A 20,518-nucleotide genomic window follows, 5' to 3' on the forward strand; every position below is an offset into this window, starting at 1 on the left:
AGTTGTAGATGATCAGTATGATATGGTTGCACTCCAGGTGTGTCAGTGTGCATGTGTGTCCTCCCTGCAGGGTTCCCCACCGGTTTTTACCTTTAGTCAATTTTGACTTATTAGTGAGTAGTGGTAGTGGTATCAGTGTGTATTGCGTTCCCAGCAATTCAGTGCAGAAAAACTACGGGGCGGATCTTTATGAAACTTTACATTGAAGTTCTCCCAGAGGATATCCCCACACAATTTTTTTCATATTTTTGAGAAAAAATGTTGATGGCACCATATCCGGCTTTTTTCTCCAAAATTGATGATTAAGTTGAAGCCGCATTGCTGCGATGTCTTTTTATATTTAGTCAAGTTTTGACTAAATATTTTAACATCGAGGGGGAATCGAAACGAGGGTCGTGGTGTATGTGCGTGCGTGTGTGCGTGCGTGTGTGTGTGTGTGTGTGTGTGTGTGTGTAGAGCGATTCAGACTAAACTACTGGACCGATCTTTATGAAATTTGACATGAGAGTTCCTGGGTATGAAATCCCCGAACTTTTTTTCATTTTTTTGATAAATGTCTTTGATGACGTCATATCCGGCTTTTCGTGAAAGTTGAGGCGGCACTGTCACGCCCTCATTTTTCAACCAAATTGGTTCAAATTTTGGTCAAGTAATCTTCGACAAAGCCCGGGGTTCGGTATTGCATTTCAGCTTGGTGGCTTAAAAATTAATTAATGACTTTGGTCATTAAAAATCGGAAAATTGTAAAAAAAAATAAAAATTTATAAAACGATCCAAATTTACGTTTATCTTATTCTCCATCATTTGCTGATTCCAAAAACATATAAATATGTTATATTCGGATTAAAAACAAGCTCTGAAAATTAAATATATAAAAATTATTATCAAAATTAAATTGTCCAAATCAATTTAAAAACACTTTCATCTTATTCCTTGTCGGTTCCTGATTCCAAAAACATATAGATATGATATGTTTGGATTAAAAACACGCTCAGAAAGTTAAAACAAAGAGAGGTACAGAAAAGCGTGCTATCCTTCTTAGCGCAACTACTACCCCGCTCTTCTTGTCAATTTCACTGCCTTTGCCATGAGCGGTGGCCTGACGATGCTACGAGTAAAATGGCATTGCGTTCAGTTTCATTCTGTGAGTTCGACAGCTACTTGACTAAATATTGTATTTTCGCCTTACGCGACTTGTTACATTTAGTCAAGTTTTGACGTAGAGGGGGGAATCGAGACGAGGGTCGTGGTGTATGTGCGTGTGTGTGTGTGTCTCTGTGTGTGTGTGTGTGTAGAGCGATTCAGACTAAACTACTGGACCGATCTTTATGAAATTTGACATGAGAGTTCCTGGGTATGAAATCCCCGAACGTTTTTTTCATTTTTTATATTTAGTCAAGTTTTGACTAAATATTTTAACATCGAGGGGGAATCGAAACGAGGGTCGTGGTGTATGTGCGTGCGTGTGTGCGTGTGTGTGTGTGTGTGTGTGTAGAGCGATTCAGACTAAACTACTGGACCGATCTTTATGAAATTTGACATGAGAGTTCCTGGGTATGAAATCCCCGAACGTTTTTTTCATTTGTTTGATAAATGTCTTTGATGACGTCATATCCGGCTTTTCGTGAAAGTTGAGGCGGCACTGTCACGCCCTCATTTTTCAACCAAATTGGTTGAAATTTTGGTCAAGTAATCTTCGACGAAGCCCGGACTTCGGTATTGCATTTCAGCTTGGTGGCTTAAAAATTAATTAATGACTTTGGTCATTAAAAATCTGAAAATTGTAAAAAAAAATAAAAATTTATAAAACGATCCAAATTTACGTTTATCTTATTCTCCATCATTTGCTGATTCCAAAAACATATAAATATGTTATATTCGGATTAAAAACAAGCTCTGAAAATTAAATATATAAAAATTATTATCAAAATTAAATTGTCCAAATCAATTTAAAAACACTTTCATCTTATTCCTTGTCGGTTCCTGATTCCAAAAACATATAGATATGATATGTTTGGATTAAAAACACGCTCAGAAAGTTAAAACAAAGAGAGGTACAGAAAAGCGTGCTATCCTTCTTAGCGCAACTACTACCCCGCTCTTCTTGTCAATTTTACTGCCTTTGCCATGAGCGGTGGACTGACGATGCTACGAGTATACGGTCTTGCTGGAAAATGGCATTGCGTTGGCAGTTTCATTCTGTGAGTTCGACAGCTACTTGACTAAATATTGTATTTTCGCCTTACGCGACTTGTTTTATAAATGTCTTTGATGACGTCATATCCGGCTTTTCGTGAAAGTTGAGGCGGCACTGTCACACCCTCATTTTTCAACCAAATTGGTTGAAATTTTGGTCAGGTAATGTTCGACGAAGCCCGGACTTCGGACGGTATTGTAAAAACAAACAAACAAACTTAAAACAAGTCGCGTAAGGCGAAATTACAACATTTAGTCAAGCTGTCGAACTAACAGAATGAAACTGAACTCACTGCATTTTTACAGCAAGAGCGTATACTCGTAGCATCGTCAGTCCACCGCTCGATGCACAGGCAGTGAAATTGACAAGAAGAGCGGGGTAGTAGTTGTTTTTAAATCGATTTCGGAAATTTTAGTTTAATAATAATTTTTATATTTTTATTTTTCAGAGCTTGTTTTTAATTCGAATATAACATATTTATATGTTTTTGGAATCAGAAAAGGATGAAGAATAAGATAAACGTAAATTTGGATCGTTTTAAATTTTTTTTAATTTTTTTTTTTACAATTTTCCGATTTTTAATGACCAAAGTCATTAATTAATTTTTAAGCCACCAAGCTGAAATGCAATACCGAAGTCCGGCCTTCGTCGAAGATTGCTGGGCCAAAATTTCAATCAATTTGATTGAAAAATGAGGGTGTGACAGTGCCGCCTCAACTTTTACAAAAAGCCGGATATGACGTCATCAAAGGTATTTATCGAAAAAAAGAAAACAACATCCGGGGATATCATTCCCAGGAACTCTCATGTCAAATTTCATACAGATCGGTCCAGTAGTTTGGTCTGAATCGCTCTACACACACACACAGACAGACAGACACACACACACACCACACTGACCCTCGTCTCGATTTCCCCCTCTACGTTAAAACATTTAGTCAAAACTTGACTAAATGTAAAAAGGGAAAGACTTGAAGAGGTCCGCATATATATATCTTCTTCTTCTTCTTCTTCTTCTTTCTTGGTATGGACTGGGTTCATCCGAACGTCTGTAGTCCAGCGGCGGAGTACTGAGTAATTGGTTACTGGTGGTGGGTGACCCAATAACTCCGAGAAGATGGTTAAAAGTATAAAACTATTTACACGAAGAGCTGCAGGGTTACTGTGTCAGCGAGGCAAGTCCGTGGGTACGACCCAGACCAGTTTGGAAGGACTCCAGTGAAGGAGCAACTGTGGTCTTAGGGTCGAGCTTGTTCCACTGACGCAGTGTTCGGGGGAAAAAGGAGTTGAAGAGAACAGGATATATAAAATACAAATTCGTAGTCGGGTTTGTTATTAATTCTCTGCGACAACGGTAATAAGTGATAGACCTTTCACAGGCAAACATGACTAACGACGTATAGTAACATCTGAACTTTAAACAAAATTATGGCACTAAATCGTCAGAATGACGACACTCGGAAATTCCGCAGTCATTTTTACACAACAACCCCACCTCCCCCCCTCCGTCTTGGGACACACATGGACTCGTCCGCGCACAGGTAAGCGCGACTTCGCTGACAATGGCTCCGCTTGATTGGGATTCAAAGTGGGCGACCGGGCGATCGCCCGCCACGTGACGCGGGCGATTTGATCTAAAGTACCAATCAAGCGCAATCGGGCCATAAACATGGCTGCCAATTTGTTGCTGTTGTGATCTTGTCATTTGACAAGTCATCTGCATGGAATCGTCATCGATTCACATTCAACTTCACTTGAAATTACTTCAATGAATCCTATCTAAGCCCCAAAACACACTTTAAACAATCACGAGTACTTAGATTCAACCCAATAATTAAGCACAGAAGCGTGAACACGGCCTGAAGGTACAACTTTCTCTTCAGAAGTAAAAGATTCACTTACTTTCCACCCGTGGCGGCCATTTTGATATCGCATCAGCCGATGTGTTTTGGTCGGGCGAGGCGGGCTAGCCCGCCGGCTTAAGCCGGTTCATGACCCGATTGTACTTGATTGAAAATACTTCACCCGGGCGCACCCGGGCGATCGCCCGGATTCCAATCAAGCGGAGCCAGAGATAACGAGCAGAGACGACAACACACAACAAGGACACGGTTGTAGTGGGACACATTCAAAATGGTGGAACGATCGAGGATTTTTTCCATTGCTGGATTAATCTTAAGCAGTCTGGCTGCGATTTTTGTCATCGCTTCGTTTGCATCTCCGTACTGGGTGGAAACTGAGACACGGGTATCTGGTTCGGGCTTCGAACGGATGGGGCTTTGGGTGGCTTGCTTCCACAATTACTACCCGGTTAACAGACCCATTACCAACAAGAGATACGAAGGATGCTGGCAAGGGATTTCTTACGAGATGAACGATCTTTACGATCATTTCTTTCCGGGTGAGTTTGTGTGTGTGTGTGTGTGTGATTAATTTTTGCAGGTATAATTTAATTGATCAGTGGATACGCCTGTACACTTTCACAAGTGGGAAGGGTGTGTGTGTGTGTGTGTGTGTGTGTGATCATCTTGATAATACTTATTAATATATATCCGTCAGAAGTGTGTGTGTGTGTTTATAATAATATATTAGTCATAAGTGTGTGTGTGTGTGAGTGTGTCTATCCAGTGTGTCAGTCACAAATGTGTATGTTATTTGGTGTGAGAAACTGATTTCAACCATCAACAGTAGCCTGTGTAGGCGTGTTGCAAGTCTTGTAGGATGAGAGCTGCCAAGGTAATTGGATAAGGATGACATTTACTGTAATTACCTAGGTGATTTAAATGTGTACAATACTATTCTTTCTGTCTTTATTTGGTGTTTAACGTCGTTTTCAACCACGAAGGTTATAACTTATATCGCGACGGTACAATACTATCTGTGTGTATCCCTCTGATAAGAGGACACCTCCAAATGTGTACTGAACTTATAGAGGACGCTCTTGAGGTAAGCCAAAATGAAGTCACAGTCGTGCACTGGAGTTAATTGTCCTTTCATGACAGGTATACACTGGAACCCCCTTTTAACACCTCAAAAAATATGAGAAAATCGTGAGTCTGAAAATGGGGTCTACTTTACATAGCTTATTGCCTGACTGTGGTCACCATGCACTGACGCTGATGGGGTCTATGTCGACCAAAAGAGTGGGATTCCCTGTAGGTGGAGTTCCTGGAGGGGGATTCCACAGGTATACAGGGAATACCACAGGATTGTTCCTGTAGCGTGTCGCTGATATTGCTGAAAGTCACGTGATGCTTAGCGACATCGGTAGAATTTGATGTTTTTCAATCTTTTTTGATATTTCTTAGAATTTCGAGTATGGTTTGCAAGTTTTATTGAAAAACTCCACCCTGTGGGATTCCCTGTATACAGGGAATCCCCCTCCAGGAACTCCACCTACAGGGAATCCCACTCTTTTGGTCGACATAGACCCCATCAGCTGCACTGACAGTTATGAAGAGAACAAAGTTTGAGAAAACATGGTCTTAAATTAAAAGGGAGGCGGCCTTAAAAGGGGGTTCCACTGTGTTTGGGTCTTGTGTTTGGGGTGTTCTGGGCACAGAGTTGAGCCAGACAGCAGATGTTTGGGTCTTGTGTTTGGGGTGTTCTGGGCACAGAGTTGAGCCAGACAGCAGATGTTTGGTATGTTTCCTAGTGGCAGGATGCTTGTGTTTGGGGGTGTTCTGGGCACAGAGTTGAGCCAGACAGCAGATGTTTGGTATGTTTCCTAGTGGCAGGATGCTTGTGTTTGGGGGTGTTCTGGGCACAGAGTTGAGCCAGACAGCAGATGTTTGGTATGTTTCCTAGTGGCAGGATGCTTGTGTTTGGGGGTGTTCTGGGCACAGAGTTGAGCCAGACAGCAGATGTTTGGTATGTTTCCTAGTGGCAGGATGCTTGTGTTTGGGGGTGTTCTGGGCACAGAGTTGAGCCAGACAGCAGATGTTTGGTATGTTTCCTAGTGGCAGGATGCTTGTGTTTGGGGGTGTTCTGGGCACAGAGTTGAGCCAGACAGCAGATGTTTGGTATGTTTCCTAGTGGCAGGATGCTTGTGTTTGGGGGTGTTCTGGGCACAGAGTTGAGCCAGACAGCAGATGTTTGGTATGTTTCCTAGTGGCAGGATGCTTGTGTTTGGGGGTGTTCTGGGCACAGAGTTGAGCCAGACAGCAGATGTTTGGTATGTTTCCTAGTGGCAGGATGCTTGTGTTTGGGGGTGTTCTGGGCACAGAGTTGAGCCAGACAGCAGATGTTTGGTATGTTTCCTAGTGGCAGGATGCTTGTGTTTGGGGGTGTTCTGGGCACAGAGTTGAGCCAGACAGCAGATGTTTGGTATGTTTCCTAGTGGCAGGATGCTTGTGTTTGGGGGTGTTCTGGGCACAGAGTTGAGCCAGACAGCAGATGTTTGGTATGTTTCCTAGTGGCAGGATGCTTGTGTTTGGGGGTGTTCTGGGCACAGAGTTGAGCCAGACAGCGGATGTTTGGTATGTTTCCTAGTGGCAGGATGCTTGTGTTTGGGGGTGTTCTGGGCACAGAGTTGAGCCAGACAGCAGATGTTTGGTATGTTTCCTAGTGGCAGGATGCTTGTGTTTGGGGGTGTTCTGGGCACAGAGTTGAGCCAGACAGCAGATGTTTGGTATGTTTCCTAGTGGCAGGATGCTTGTGTTTGGGGGTGTTCTGGGCACAGAGTTGAGCCAGACAGCAGATGTTTGGTATGTTTCCTAGTGGCAGGATGCTTGTGTTTGGGGGTGTTCTGGGCACAGAGTTGAGCCAGACAGCAGATGTTTGGTATGTTTCCTAGTGGCAGGATGCTTGTGTTTGGGGGTGTTCTGGGCACAGAGTTGAGCCAGACAGCAGATGTTTGGTATGTTTCCTAGTGGCAGGATGCTTGTGTTTGGGGGTGTTCTGGGCACAGAGTTGAGCCAGACAGCAGATGTTTGGTATGTTTCCTAGTGGCAGGATGCTTGTGTTTGGGGGTGTTCTGGGCACAGAGTTGAGCCAGACAGCAGATGTTTGGTATGTTTCCTAGTGGCAGGATGCTTGTGTTTGGGGGTGTTCTGGGCACAGAGTTGAGCCAGACAGCAGATGTTTGGTATGTTTCCTAGTGGCAGGATGCTTGTGTTTGGGGGTGTTCTGGGCACAGAGTTGAGCCAGACAGCAGATGTTTGGTATGTTTCCTAGTGGCAGGATGCTTGTGTTTGGGGGTGTTCTGGGCACAGAGTTGAGCCAGACAGCAGATGTTTGGTATGTTTCCTAGTGGCAGGATGCTTGTGTTTGGGGGTATTCTGGGCACAGAGTTGAGCCAGACAGCAGATGTTTGGTATGTTTCCTAGTGGCAGGATGCTTGTTTCCCAATCCCATGTCGCCTGACAAAATGAAAATGAAGAATGACTGCCAAAATGGTGGTGGGGGGGGGGGGGGGGGTTGGACGGTCATGTACGTGTAAGTAGTAGCTCCTGCAAAACACATGTGTATGTGGGAGTTCCAGCCAATGGACGCAGAAGAATAACTTCTTCTTCTTCGTTCATGGGCTGAAAATGAAACTCCCACGTTCACTCGTGTTTTTGCACGAGTGGGTTTTAACGTGTATGACCGTTTTTACCCTGCATACGCCGATTTCGGAGGAGAGAAGAAGAACAAAAGAAGAAGTATTCGATGTAAAAGTACTAAAACGGAACACCTTGAGGCTTGACAGATCTGTGGTGACTTACGAGATGGTTATGGGAGAAAGATGGTATCTGAAAATGACCAGAAACATAATAATAAACCACCACCTTTCTCTGTGTTGCAGTGTGGTTAAGGGCAGTGCAGGCCTTGATGACCTTGGCCGTGTTGATGACCTTGGCCTGTGTTAAACTCAACATTATCTACTTCATCCGCTGCTGTTCACACAACAGGAACAGGATATTTGTCCTCATATCAGCGATTTTCAGCTTTGTTGCAGGTTGGTTTCTGAAATATATTTGTAGATCTAATCTTCAAACATAGGATTTCTTGTGTTTTTATGCAATAGACGATATTGGGAAATTACTCCGTGAGGTTAGCATGGGATGAGAAAGAGTGAATACCCTTGCTTTTAGTGAAACAAATTATCCACACGTACTCCTTCTTCTTCTTCTTCTGCGTTTGTGGGCTGAAACTCCCACGTACACTCGTGTTTTTTTCACGAGTGGAATTTTACGTGTATTACCGTTTTTTACCCCGCCATTTAGGCAGCCATACGCCGTTTTCGGAGGAAGCATGCTGGGTATTTTCGTGTTTCTATAACCCACCGAACTCTGACATGGATTACAGGATCTTTTTTGTTGCGCACTTGGTCTTGTGCTTGCGTGTACACACGGGGGGTGTTCGGACACCGAGGAGAGTCTGCACACAAAGTTGACTCTGAGAAATAAATCTCTCGCCGAACGTGGGGACGAACTCACGCTGACAGCGGCCAACAGGATAAAAATCCAGCGCGCTACCGACTGAGCTACATCCCCGCCCGTACACACACGTACTCCTTATCCTCATGTTTCTGACACACCCCTCGCTAGTGATTGGCCTCTCCAGTGTTTGTCTGAGTAAGTAGCAAGGGCATTCACTCTTTCACAACCCATAGAAATCTGACAGAATTGTTTTCGGAATTCGTCTAATTTTTGTAAATTTCAAAGCCCCAGCTCAAGGGAATATGACCATTGGTGTTTTTGTGTTAGTCAAAATTAGCATTTGTACAGGATTCCTATGTTCCTTGGGAATTATCACTCCCTCAGTCACAATACAGACGGGCGCAGTGGCGTGGTGGTAAGACGTCGGCCTCCTAATCGGGAGGTCGTGAGTTCGAATTCCGGTCGCTGCCGCCTGGTGGGTTAAGAGTGGAGATTTTTCCGATCTCCCAGGTCAACTTATGTGCAGACCTGCTAGTGACTTAACCCCCTTCGTGGGGCGGGGACATAGCTCAGTTGGTAGCGCGCTGGATTTGTATTCAGTTGGCCGCTGTCAGCGTGAGTTCAAACCCACGTTCGGCTTGGAATAATAGGCCGTGAAAGGTAAATATGCGCCGAAATGGCTGCAATCTACTGGCCGTATAAAATTTCATCACACGGCATCATTGCAGAGCGCCTAGAACTGTACCCACGGAATATGTGCGATATAAGCGTCCTATTGATTGATTGATTGATTGATTGTACACGCAAGCACAAGACCAAGTGCGCACGGAAAAGATCCTGTAATCCATGTCAGAGTTCGGTAGGTCATAAAAACACGAAAATACCCAGCATGCTTCCTCCGAAAGCGGCGTATGGCTGCCAAAATGGCGGGGTAAAAACAGTCATAGACGTAAAATTCCACTCGTGCAAAAACACGAGTGTACATGGGAGTTTCAGCCCACGAACGCAGAAGAAGAAGAAGTCACAATACACAACAGAAGAACAAATCTTGATGTTACATTCCTTATATGAAAATGAGAAGTACACTAGAGGGAGGAAGGAAGTAAGTCATTAACTTAGTCTTAAGTAGATAAATAGATCCCTGCGCCTTGAGTCCGAGTCTGGAGATACGCCCGCGATATAAGACTTCATATAACTTAAGTGTGCTTTTTCCTTGGCCTAATGCTTTCTTCTTCTTTTCAGCGTTTTTCCTCATTCTGTCTACCATCATCTTCGGAGTGAAGGTGGACCAAGATCGTGAATGGCTGCCGCAACCGGATTCAGTTTCTCTGGCCTGGGCGTACGGCTTTGCCATCTTGGCTGGTTTTCTCACGCTTTTCTCCGGCATGTGTATGGCCACGGACTTTGTCCGCATGAGGTTGGAAGACAAGTACGACAGTGCAGCCCATGGATCAGGTCCTGCAGTCCGCTATGCTGCACCACCACCTAATTACAACCATGCTGTCAATGGCAAACACCGCTATTAGACCCACAGGAGACTTGCTCTGGATCTAAAAACTTTGTGTTTGGCCTAAAGACTGTCGAGGAGATTCAGAAGCCCTTCAAACTTTTATTTGTAAATATGAAAAAGAGAAAGAGAGAGAGAGGTATTGTGACATGGAGCGAGAGTGAGTGAGGAAAAAGAGTGTGTGTGAGAGACAGAGAGAGAGGGGAAGTGTGACAGAAGGAAATTATTTATGTGTTTGTGACCAAGAGAGAGAGGGGGGGGGGGGGGGGGAGGAGGAAACAGGAGAGAGAGACTTACATAATGAGCAAAGAACACTAAAAGGGGAGCCTATGGCAGCAGTTGATTTGCATTTTAACGTAACTTGTGAGACGTTTTTACTCATTTTTGTTTTAAGTAAAGAAGTAGCTGTTTGTTGTCTTTTAGTGAAATTTGTATCTAGTGTGTATGTACAAAGAATAGTGTAGGTTGGATCTAAACCGGTTCTTTGAGCAGAGCGGGATTTGAAGGAATTTTAAATTTAATCGTCAAGTTTTAGTCATCGGCTTATAACTTGAAAATAGCCAGAGACATACGAAAATGTATGCATGTATATCTAAATCATGATCTTGTTTCCTTCACAACCTGTTTGTAGTCCACCTGTCCAACTCTCAAGCTAAACAGAAAAGTACAGTGAAAACAAGAACAGAGAGACAAACACTATAACCCTCATTGGAAAACATAATGTCAACAGTCAGATTTGTGGACATTTTTCAATCAGAACAGGAAAATAAACTGAAAACAACCAAAAAGACAGTAACACACACTCTCACACACACACACACTTCCACACACAAACACCTGCCTGGGCTTGAGATATAAACCCATCCGAGTCTTTTCCTTCTCTTTATTCCCCCCCCCCCCCCCTTTATTCCCCCCCCCCTCCTCCTCCTTGTTTTTATGTTATTTTTTAAGAGGGGACGGCAAAGGGGGAGTCAGGTTGACAGCTTGATTCGATCCTGTCAACACATTCTGTTTTTCGACCAGCCTGTTTTTTTGTCAACACTGTCGTCTCACAGCAAACGCTGGCGTGTTGTCAGCAGCCTTTGCCTTTTTTGTGCCTTCCTTGTTATTGTTAACATTCCCCATCTTCCCCTGACCAATCTCAGTTTGACTTTGGGCATGTGCGCCTGGCACCCCCCCCCCCCCCCCCCCTTCTTTGCTCGTTGTGTAAGTCTCCCTGTCCACTGTCCACCGTCCTCCTTCACCCTTTCCTCTAACTGAAAGAAAGGGTCAGCGAAACTGAAGAAGGAGGGGGGGGGGGGGGGGGGTTAGTAGGACAAAACAAAGTGGGGATGGGGTGAACAGAGGGAGATGCACTGACAAACATGCAACCAGAAGAAAAGAAGAAACAAATGGTGCAAAAAAAATGTAAACAGGTTTTCTGCAGTAAAACAACAGCACCGTTTTACTGCAGCATTCTTGATTTCAATTTTACTGCAGTAAAATGTTTTGCTGCAGAAAAAAACGTTGCTTCAGCGAACGATGACATTATGCAGAAATGCTGCAGAAAAGAACGGTTTTTCTCCAGCATTTGTCTTTTCTGCAGAATAACTGAATAAAGTCATAATCCGCTAAGGATAGATCGGTCTGTCTGTAAGTGTAAGTGATATTTTAGACAAGGGTGCGAGGACATCTTGGGTAGTGTTTATGTGTGTCATTCGTGAAAGACAGCTGCTGATAAAATAAAAAAAGTTAATACCTTACAGGGGCGGAGCAGTTAAGCCAGAGGGGGGGGGGGGGGGGGGGGGTAGATCCCTTGTGGGGTACATGGGCAAGGCCCCGTTGGGAGCTCTGGGGGGCAAAAAGTTGAAGAGATTTAGCTATTTTATGAACAATTTATGGCTTATCCTTGATTTTCAACATGATCAACTGGTGTCAGCAGCCACTCATTATTTCTTTTAAAGTTAGTATTCATTTTTTTATTTTTTGACAGCCGGGGGTGGTCTGGAACCCCTGTAACACCCCCCCCCCCCCCCAATCCGCCCCTGCCTTAATCAATACTAATTGCTAAAGCGTAGATCCATATGTGACAGTGTTCTTATAGTGTTGCACTGACATTGTATCATGCATTTTTTAGCAGGCTGGGTTACAACTAATGTTAACTTACATTTGCTTCATAAAAACATTGAGTTGGAAGATAAAGTCATAGAAGGGTCCACTAGCTAATACTGACCTGTTTTGACTCAGCAAAAAAGCGTAATTCCTCCTCCCCACCATGACACAAAAAAAGCAGGAAATACTGCTTGTAAGGTGGGTCACAGTGTATTATTAATGATTGTGAAATTATGACTACCTGCAGCTCAGTTGCTGCGTGTGTGTTTCTGGCTGTACATTTTGACCTTGGTTGTGTACTGTTGCTTGTTGGTCAGTGTTAGGCAGTGACTTTGCCAAGTTGTATACATGTGTGGTCGTGTGAAGACCAGGATTTTGTAAATATGAAAAAAAGATGATTTGAAAAATGTAAAACTGGTTTTGAATTGGCGATATTATACCTACCTGTTCATGTCTGTGATGAGTTTGTACGTTCCTTGCTAACATATCAATGCTGGTGTCTAGTAGTTCCTGAACATTCCAAATTGAGTTTTGTGTTTTCCTACAAATGTAGGCAGCTAAACATATCAATGCTGCTGTCTTAGTAGTTCCTGAACATTCCAAATTGAGTGGGTTTTTTTTCACAAATTAAGGCAGCTGAGCGTTCCTTGCTAACATATCAACACTGGTGTCTTAGTAGTTCCTGGACAACCCAAATTGAGTTTTGTATTTTTTCTACTAATTGAAGCAGCTGTGTGTTCCTTGCTAACATATCTACACTGGTGTCCTAATTAGTAGTTCCTGGACACTCCAAACTGAGTTTTGTGTTTTTCTACAAATTAAAGCATCTTGTGCGTTCCTTGCTAACATATCAATGCTGCTGTCTTAGTAGTTCCTGAACATTCCAAATTGAGTGGGTTTTTTCACAAATTAAGGCAGCTGAGCGTTCCTTGCTAACATATCAACACTGGTGTCTTAGTAGTTCCTGGACAACCCAAATTGAGTTTTGTATTTTTTCTACTAATTGAAGCAGCTGTGTGTTCCTTGCTAACATATCTACACTGGTGTCCTAATTAGTAGTTCCTGGACACTCCAAACTGAGTTTTGTGTTTTTCTACAAATTAAAGCATCTTGTGCGTTCCTTGCTAACATATCAATGCTGCTGTCTTAGTAGTTCCTGAACATTCCAAAATTGAGTGGTTTTTTTTACAAATTAAGGCAGCTGTGCGTTCCTTGCTAACATATCAACACTGGTGTCTTAATTGGTAGTTCCTGGACAACCCAAATTGAGTTTTGTAATTTTTCTACAAATTGAGGCAGCTGTGCGTTCCTTGCTAACATATCTACACTGGTGTCTTAATTGGTAGTTCCTGGACACTCCAAACTGAGTTTTGTGTTTTTCTACAAATTAAGGCAGCTTGTGTGTTCCTTGCTAACATATCAACACTGGTGTCTTAGTTGTACTTGAGCATTCCAAATTGAGTTTAGTGTACAAAGTAAGGCAGCTGCTCCTTCCTTTTTCACATAAAATGTTTCATGAGCAGCTACAAACACTAAAATAATGAAGGTACAGGGGCCTCACAGGTTCCCAATGTCCTTTGTCACCTTGTTTCGTACAATGACAATCCCAATTTTTAACAACACCACCTCTTTTTTTACATTTAGTCAAGTTCTGAATTATGAGCTATGAATTTAACCCGCTAAAGTTCAAGATTACCTCTTTTTCTTTCTTATTGTTTCTTCTTTGCCATCCCCATTCATATTTGCATCCAGTACAATTCGTGCTTCCCAGACATCTAGACAGCTGAGCTGGATTTGTGTGTTACTTAATTATTAATATAACAATCAGGGGCAGACCTAGTTGTGGATAAGGGGGCGGTTCCAATTTGGAGCAGGGGTCCAGGGGCCACTCAGGTTTTATCATTATTTGTCTAGACTATGTTTTAAACTAAGCCTCATGCTTCACAGCTGTGGACAATTTAAAGAATGTCCTGATTTGGGCTTATGAAAAACTGCCTGTGTTTGGTCATTCTTATTGTTGTATATATATATCTTGATCTGTAAAGTTTAATTGTCGCTAATTCGATATTGTTAGTTCTTCGCTAACATATGTAGATATGTCTTACTTCTTGTGAAAATTGTTTTCTGCCATTTTTGTTCCTGAAATGTGCAAATTTCAATTACTCTTGTACACTATATTAATTAACCAATGTCACTCCTATGCTTACGTTTAATTTGTGTGTAAACCAAAACGAAGAAATGTTTTTCTGATGAAAAGGCTCAGGTAGGTCGAGTTACTATTCAAATTTTGTTTTGGATAGAAGTTTTTATTTTATTTACACAGCCCCATGTGGCTTTTTATTTACTGGAAAGATTGCAAGTTGTGGCTCATGGATGTCAGAGAAAAGTAGCTTTCCTTGTAAAGTTGTTAAAATCAAGTTATGTTGTTTTTAATAAACAAAAATTGAAGGATCAAAAAGAGCTCTAACATCGGGAGGAAAAAAAAGGGTCAGTCAAGAAACGGGAAAAATAGTTTTTTGTTTTACCTGATAGTGATAATTTAGAACCGGTCACCAAGTTATGAGATGGACATCCTGCATGTTGATGTTGTACATGAATGGTTTTTGTAATGTGTTGTTGATGGTAACACACAATAAACTGTATGTGCTCCATGATTTGTGTCTGTACTTTGTACTGCTTGTTAGAGTAAAATACACATGCATGCTACACATCTGCTGAAAAAAGCATACCTAGCATTATTTTTTTCAAAATTTATTGAAAAAAAAAGATTCCTTTTTACAGAAAGACTATCATGACATGCAGAGTATGTGATACATTTGCCAAAAGCAAAATAAAATATGATCTTGTAAACTGTAACTTTACACATGCTTCCGCTTGAGAAACACTTTATATATATATAAAAAAAATTAAAAAATTCTATAGCAATGATAATAACTGATAGAAAATCATGTTCTGCAAGTGATTTGGAAAAGGAAAGAAGATTTTTCTTTATTTGGTGTTTAACGTCGTTTTCAACCACGAAGGTTATATCGCGATGGGGAGATGGGATAGAGCCACTTGTCAATTGTTTCTTGTTCACAAAAGCACTAATCAAAAATTTTGCTCCTGGGGCTTGCAACGTAGTACAATGTATTACCTTACTGGGAGAATGCAAGTTTCCAGTACAAAGGACTTAACATTTCTTACATACTGCTTGACTATAATCTTGACAAAAATTGACTATATTCTATACAAGAAACACTTAACAAGGGTAAAAAGAGAAACAGAATCCGTTAGTCGCCTCTTACGACATGCTGGGGAGCATCGGGTAAATTCTTCCCTCAACTCGCGGGGGGTAGGAAAGAAGATGATTGTATTAGAAAAAGGGTGAATGGAATGTACAAAACAAAGACCGATTTTGTGTTCAAAAAATTATTTAAATATCAAAAATACAATTAAATGAACAAAAAGTTATCTATTTCTTTTACTTATACCGTCAACAAATATTCCTGCTGCAGAACTGTAAAAAAAAAAGAAGAAAAAAAGGGCAGTTTCAAAATATGCTAACAATACACACATAATCTCTCTTTCAGTCTCTATCGCACATTCTGTCACTGTCAGTACACGCTTCTCTTTCACAATCACACACAAACATGCATACCATACAGTGCATAAAAACAAAAATAACTGTCACAAAAAAAAAGGGGGGGGGGGGGGGGGGGCGCGAAGGCGAGAAAAAATAAATCTAGGAGAAACTATCGATAAAGGGAATGACAGTAGTAGATCATGTACAAAAGGCAATTATGTCCATAAGGTAAATATATACTCCCGATACATAACAATGTTACAGATCTGTACACAATGTAAGCTCTACACAAATTTCACCTAATATAGTTATCTCCCGCCTCAATTAACAAATGTTTGGAAACCTGCAAAAGCCTGAGTTGCTATAACGATATGAGGCACACACCTAAACGTGCAAATTTCACCTAATATAGTTATTATATCATCTCCCTAGCCCTCCTCAATTAATATTTTTTGGGAGACCAGCAAAAGCCTGAGTTGCTATAACGATCTGAGGTAACCTCTCATACCAAGTCGTACTGTAAGTGTAAAGCACCTGACTCAATCATTAACCTGACGGTGACAGAGCCTGTAGTACAGCTTTAAACTCCTGTCAACCAAAAGCAGCTTAAAAAAATTCAGATTTCTGCAGGTAATTTTCTACTATTAAATTCATCAGCACCAGAAAATCTAATCACTATAATAGCAGCCCGGGCTACACAAAAATCAAGTCTTTTCTCTGACTTTTTCAGCATTCTGATATGTTTACTTTGATATGTATTATAACATAGAATCACACTCACTCACTCTTCATCCATCCTCTAATTCTCCCTCTCAGCTGCAAACAGCATTAGTATCTGGGGTTGGACTTTACTGCAAAAGCTGGCCGACTATTTTCCCTCTTCTTCTCAACGCCGATCCGGAGATAGTCGCAGAGCAGGCACATGCCGGAGAATATGGAGAAGAATCCAGATAAGATGCAGAAACCGAAGGACCAGGACAGAAAGTTGGAGTCTGGATTGGGCAGCCACTGTCGATCCACATCGGCCTTCACCCCAAACATGATCACTGATATTGTGATGAAGGCCGCTGAAAACAGAGAAAGAGACATGCATTTTCCTGAACATACTCCACAAAATGTGCCTTCTTTGAATCATCTTGGTCTCTCTCGTTTGTTTTTTTAACTACAATTTTATGGAATGATCTGCCTGATGTGGTTAAAACCACAAACTCAATTAGCGACTTTAAGCATTATTTACAAAGTCCTCATCATTATGTGCCAGTTTATTATTATTTTGGAAAAAGACAGGTAGAAATACAACACAGCAGAATGCGTCTAAACATGAGTAACCTTAATTCCGATTTATGCAAACGCCATTTAAAAGACAACCCACAGTGTGCGTGCTGTAACCAGAACGAAACAGCTGAACATTACTTGTTATACTGCACGTTGTTTGAAAATGCCCGTACGTCCACAATTAACTCACTGCCTGCCAACTTTAGACACGTGGAAACATTAAGAGGCAGCGAGCAACATTCATTTCGCATAAATACATTGATTTTCGAGTAGGTCCAATCCTTTATTGCTGAATCTGATCGACTAACTTGAAGGATTAGCCCACGTACTGGTATTGTGTATGTTTGTGTGCAGGAGAACGTAAGCCCGCCTCTCAGTGTTGTTGCATCAATTACATATAACATAAGTAATAATCATCATTGGGTTTTTGTTTTGCGGTTGTCAATTTCGTGTGTGGTTTTTTTTTACTTCTTCTTTCTTTGATACATTCATAACGATTTATGCTGCCCTCTCCATGAAAATGTACATTTATCTGAACTTACTTAATGCATGACTGTCTCAGCATCGATGTTCTCTTCTCACGCGCTTCATTCCTAGTCTCACTCCCCCCCCCCCCCCCCTGTAGATCCTCCTGTTTTGATTAAGTTCCCCATACCCCCCTCCTACATTTTGTTCTTCTGGTTAATAATTGTGTTGTCCACCATCATGAAAACTTGTGTAACTTAGCATTGTTATGGTCATGTCAAATAAGCATTTGTTTGAGTTCGTGTCCTAGCTGCATTTTTGTCAATTGCTTCATGTCATGTATTTTGAATAAAATTGTGTTTAAACCAAATCAAAAGAAAATTTATTTCAACTTGCCGTGTGAACCTTTTTTCCTGGTGAAATTGCAGTCATTCCGACAAAGCAGGTATTTATGCCAGGGAGGGAAAAGTGACATCAGGACGACAAAACTACTGAAACTTTTATTGTCACTTCAGCAAATACAGAGATATATATCTCTTAGCAACAGTCCAACCTAAATAAATGTATAAATAAAACACCCATTCGCTTGAAGTTGAAGTAAAGACAATGCACAAACTGAAAAGCTTTACATCATCCTCTAACTCAGAGTAAGCTCTCTTCTTAAGAGTTTTGATTCCCCCCCCCCCCCCCCCTCCAAAAAGAAGAACAATTAAGGTTGTAAAACTAAAAGATATGAAAACATTTGTCATTTGTTACACTTGATGCTGATGTATTGTACAACTTTCAGTCTCAACATAAGCTACACAAAATGTTACAAATTCTCACCTGCAACAAACATCATAGCCGACGATGCAGAGACATAATTTCGCTCTTTATGCGGCGGACAACTGCCGACGAAGTAGCAGATGTTAAAGACGATGGTGATCATATGTAACATCATCGCCAGTGTGATCATGATCTGAATCGCCAGGAACCATGCTGCAACAGACAATCACTGAATCACATAACTGAAGAACAGCCCGTGGCGGGGATGTAGCTCAGTCGGTAGCGCGCTGGATTTGTATCCAGTTGGCCGCTGTCAGCGCGAGTGCATCCCCACGTTCGGCGAGAGATTTATTTCTCAGAGTCAACTTTGTGTGCAGACTCTCCTCGGTGTCCAAACACCCCCGTGTGTACACGCAAGCACAAGACCAAGTGCGCACGAAAAAGATCCTGTAAGTGTAATCCATGTTAGAGTTCGGTGGGTTATACTATAGAAACACGAAAATACCCAGCATGCTTCCTCCGAAAGCGGCGTATGGCTGCCTAAATGGCGGGGTAAAAACGGTCATACACGTAAAATTCCACTCGTGCAAACCAGGAGTGCACGTGGGAGTTTCAGCCCACGAACGCAGAAGAAGACTGAAGAACAGCCAATCGATCCACTTTCAAGATTGACTTGGCCTTGCGGTACTATGAGGTACATGTATATTATCATGAGGAACAGAGCTCAAAATGCTCACCCTTCTTTCAGCATGTGGCATCACTACTGGGCAAATTTGAGAGATGGTCTTGGCAGCAATGTATCATTAATATAAGCCCCCCCCCCCCCCCCCCCCCCCCAACAAAACAAAAAATTCAAAAAACATACAAAATGAAAAGGTTTCTTTACGATGACAAGACCAAAAACATGATCTGTAGGCCAGTTACTTTTGAGAGTGAAGTTTGTTTTTATTTGGACAGGGGCATAAAGCCGAAAATTGTGCGAGCTGGTTTACTCACTAACTGCCATTGGAAAGTCTGCAATGAAGTTTTGACATTTTAATTTTAATTACTGGAGTTGGGAGGAAAAAAATTAGTTAGTCGAGGACTCAGAAACATCAAATTTTTGTTCTTAAATTGGCCTAACCCAAAGTTCAGGGATGAGACTCAATGGAGAAGAAATGAAATTGCTTACTCATTCTACTATTGTGGGGAGGTTTCATGAGAAGGAGGGGTGACGTCCTGCCCATGTATTCAAGAAATTCCCATAATCTGGTAATTTAAAATGAATTGTTTAAATTTATAGGCAGCCGGTTCCTCATGTGAACACCATTCCCTGAAGTTTGAACTTTATCATTTTATGACACAAATGTTGCACTAAGTCTAAGTCTAAGAGTAAGAAGAATACGAAAGTCAGTCGAAGTGTTTTTAACTACTGACGGTTTCTTCTTCCACCTGGTTTCTTTTACAGTTCATCGTTCTCACATGAAAGGTTGAATAGCCGTTGCATTAGTTCATTCAACCAGGGTCTCATCACTTACACTTTACAGGTGTGCATTCGTCTACCTGATCATGTACCTGCCCACTCTACTTCTGTATTCTTTTCAGTTTGTCACTTTACTTCCGGTATTGGAAGCATGGATAAGTTAGTTTGGACTGCGCAAAAAGTTTTCTCAGTTGACACTAACTTTGGAGGCTTAGCCGAGACCTTATAGCCGTTAAATCCTAGCAACTTTACACACTTAGAAACAACTGAAATAAATACTTACGGGGGTTGAGCCAGGGCCACACAGGTCGGTATTCAAAGTGAAAGATCCACCAACACCCGTTGTACTGCTTTCCCAGGTAATCTTTGTAGTAGGTCCATTCATTGAAGCATGCCTCCCATAGCCCCATTCGCACGAACACGCGCGTGTTTCGCTTGTGAGGAAATCGTTCCAGCCAGTGTGGTGTGGAAAAGGCGACGACCATGCAGACGAAAGCCAGGCAGGTGAAAACCAGCCCGAATATCGTCACCAACCGCTTGGTCCGCGTCAACGCCATCTTGAAAGTTGACGGGAATGCCTTGAAAGCGAGGCAAAACAAACGACACGGTCAGGGGACGAGTTTACCTGTCGCAGGCCTGACAGGGGTGTTGGGTCCAGTTTTGGAAAGACACTTTTACTGTGTTCAATTCTACGAGAAAAAAGTCGCCGAAAGTTCCTTTGATTTTACTCTTGTCAAAAATATTATTCTTGTCCGTTAAACTTGGATCTAAACGATTACTGAAATTGCCTCTGTAGGTTGACATGCCATGAGTCACAACAAAACTCTTC

The 20,518-nt window shown here is 41.9% G+C and overlaps 2 protein-coding genes across 2 annotated transcripts; one reads left to right on the plus strand and one right to left on the minus strand.

Moving 5' to 3' along the window:
- The first annotated feature begins 3,760 nt into the window (after positions 1-3,760).
- Positions 3,761-10,963, plus strand: LOC138980619 (uncharacterized). Its single transcript, XM_070353543.1, has 3 exons — positions 3,761-4,598; positions 7,983-8,135; positions 9,802-10,963. Exons 1-3 carry the CDS (start codon positions 4,331-4,333, stop codon positions 10,083-10,085), a joined length of 705 nt encoding a protein of 234 aa, XP_070209644.1. The 5' UTR covers positions 3,761-4,330; the 3' UTR covers positions 10,086-10,963.
- A 3,929-nt stretch (positions 10,964-14,892) lies between these two features.
- LOC138980620 (uncharacterized) lies at positions 14,893-20,279 on the minus strand. The gene is made up of 3 exons (XM_070353544.1): positions 19,973-20,279; positions 18,288-18,440; positions 14,893-16,789 (listed from the first exon to the last, which is right to left on the minus strand). The coding sequence occupies exons 1-3, from the start codon at positions 20,244-20,246 to the stop codon at positions 16,551-16,553; spliced, it is 666 nt and encodes a 221-aa protein (XP_070209645.1). The 5' UTR covers positions 20,247-20,279; the 3' UTR covers positions 14,893-16,550.
- Between the last annotated feature and the right edge of the window lie 239 nt (positions 20,280-20,518).

The sequence above is a fragment of the Littorina saxatilis genome, linkage group LG11 (genome assembly GCF_037325665.1).
Source record: "Littorina saxatilis isolate snail1 linkage group LG11, US_GU_Lsax_2.0, whole genome shotgun sequence".
NCBI lineage: Eukaryota > Metazoa > Mollusca > Gastropoda > Littorinimorpha > Littorinidae > Littorina > Littorina saxatilis.

Excerpts from the sequence above, each read along its gene's own strand:
- LOC138980619 (XM_070353543.1), top strand. The coding sequence starts at position 4,331 with ATGGTGGAACGATCGAGGATTTTTTCCATTGCTGGATTAATCTTAAGC. Across the intron at positions 4,599-7,982 it reads TTACGATCATTTCTTTCCGG|TGTGGTTAAGGGCAGTGCAG; the intron begins GTGAGTTTGTGT and ends TCTGTGTTGCAG. Across the intron at positions 8,136-9,801 it reads GATTTTCAGCTTTGTTGCAG|CGTTTTTCCTCATTCTGTCT; the intron begins GTTGGTTTCTGA and ends TCTTCTTTTCAG.
- LOC138980620 (XM_070353544.1), bottom strand. The coding sequence starts at position 20,246 with ATGGCGTTGACGCGGACCAAGCGGTTGGTGACGATATTCGGGCTGGTT. Across the intron at positions 18,441-19,972 it reads GTGGCCCTGGCTCAACCCCC|CATGGTTCCTGGCGATTCAG; the intron begins GTAAGTATTTAT and ends TGTCTGTTGCAG. Across the intron at positions 16,790-18,287 it reads GGCTATGATGTTTGTTGCAG|CGGCCTTCATCACAATATCA; the intron begins GTGAGAATTTGT and ends CTCTGTTTTCAG.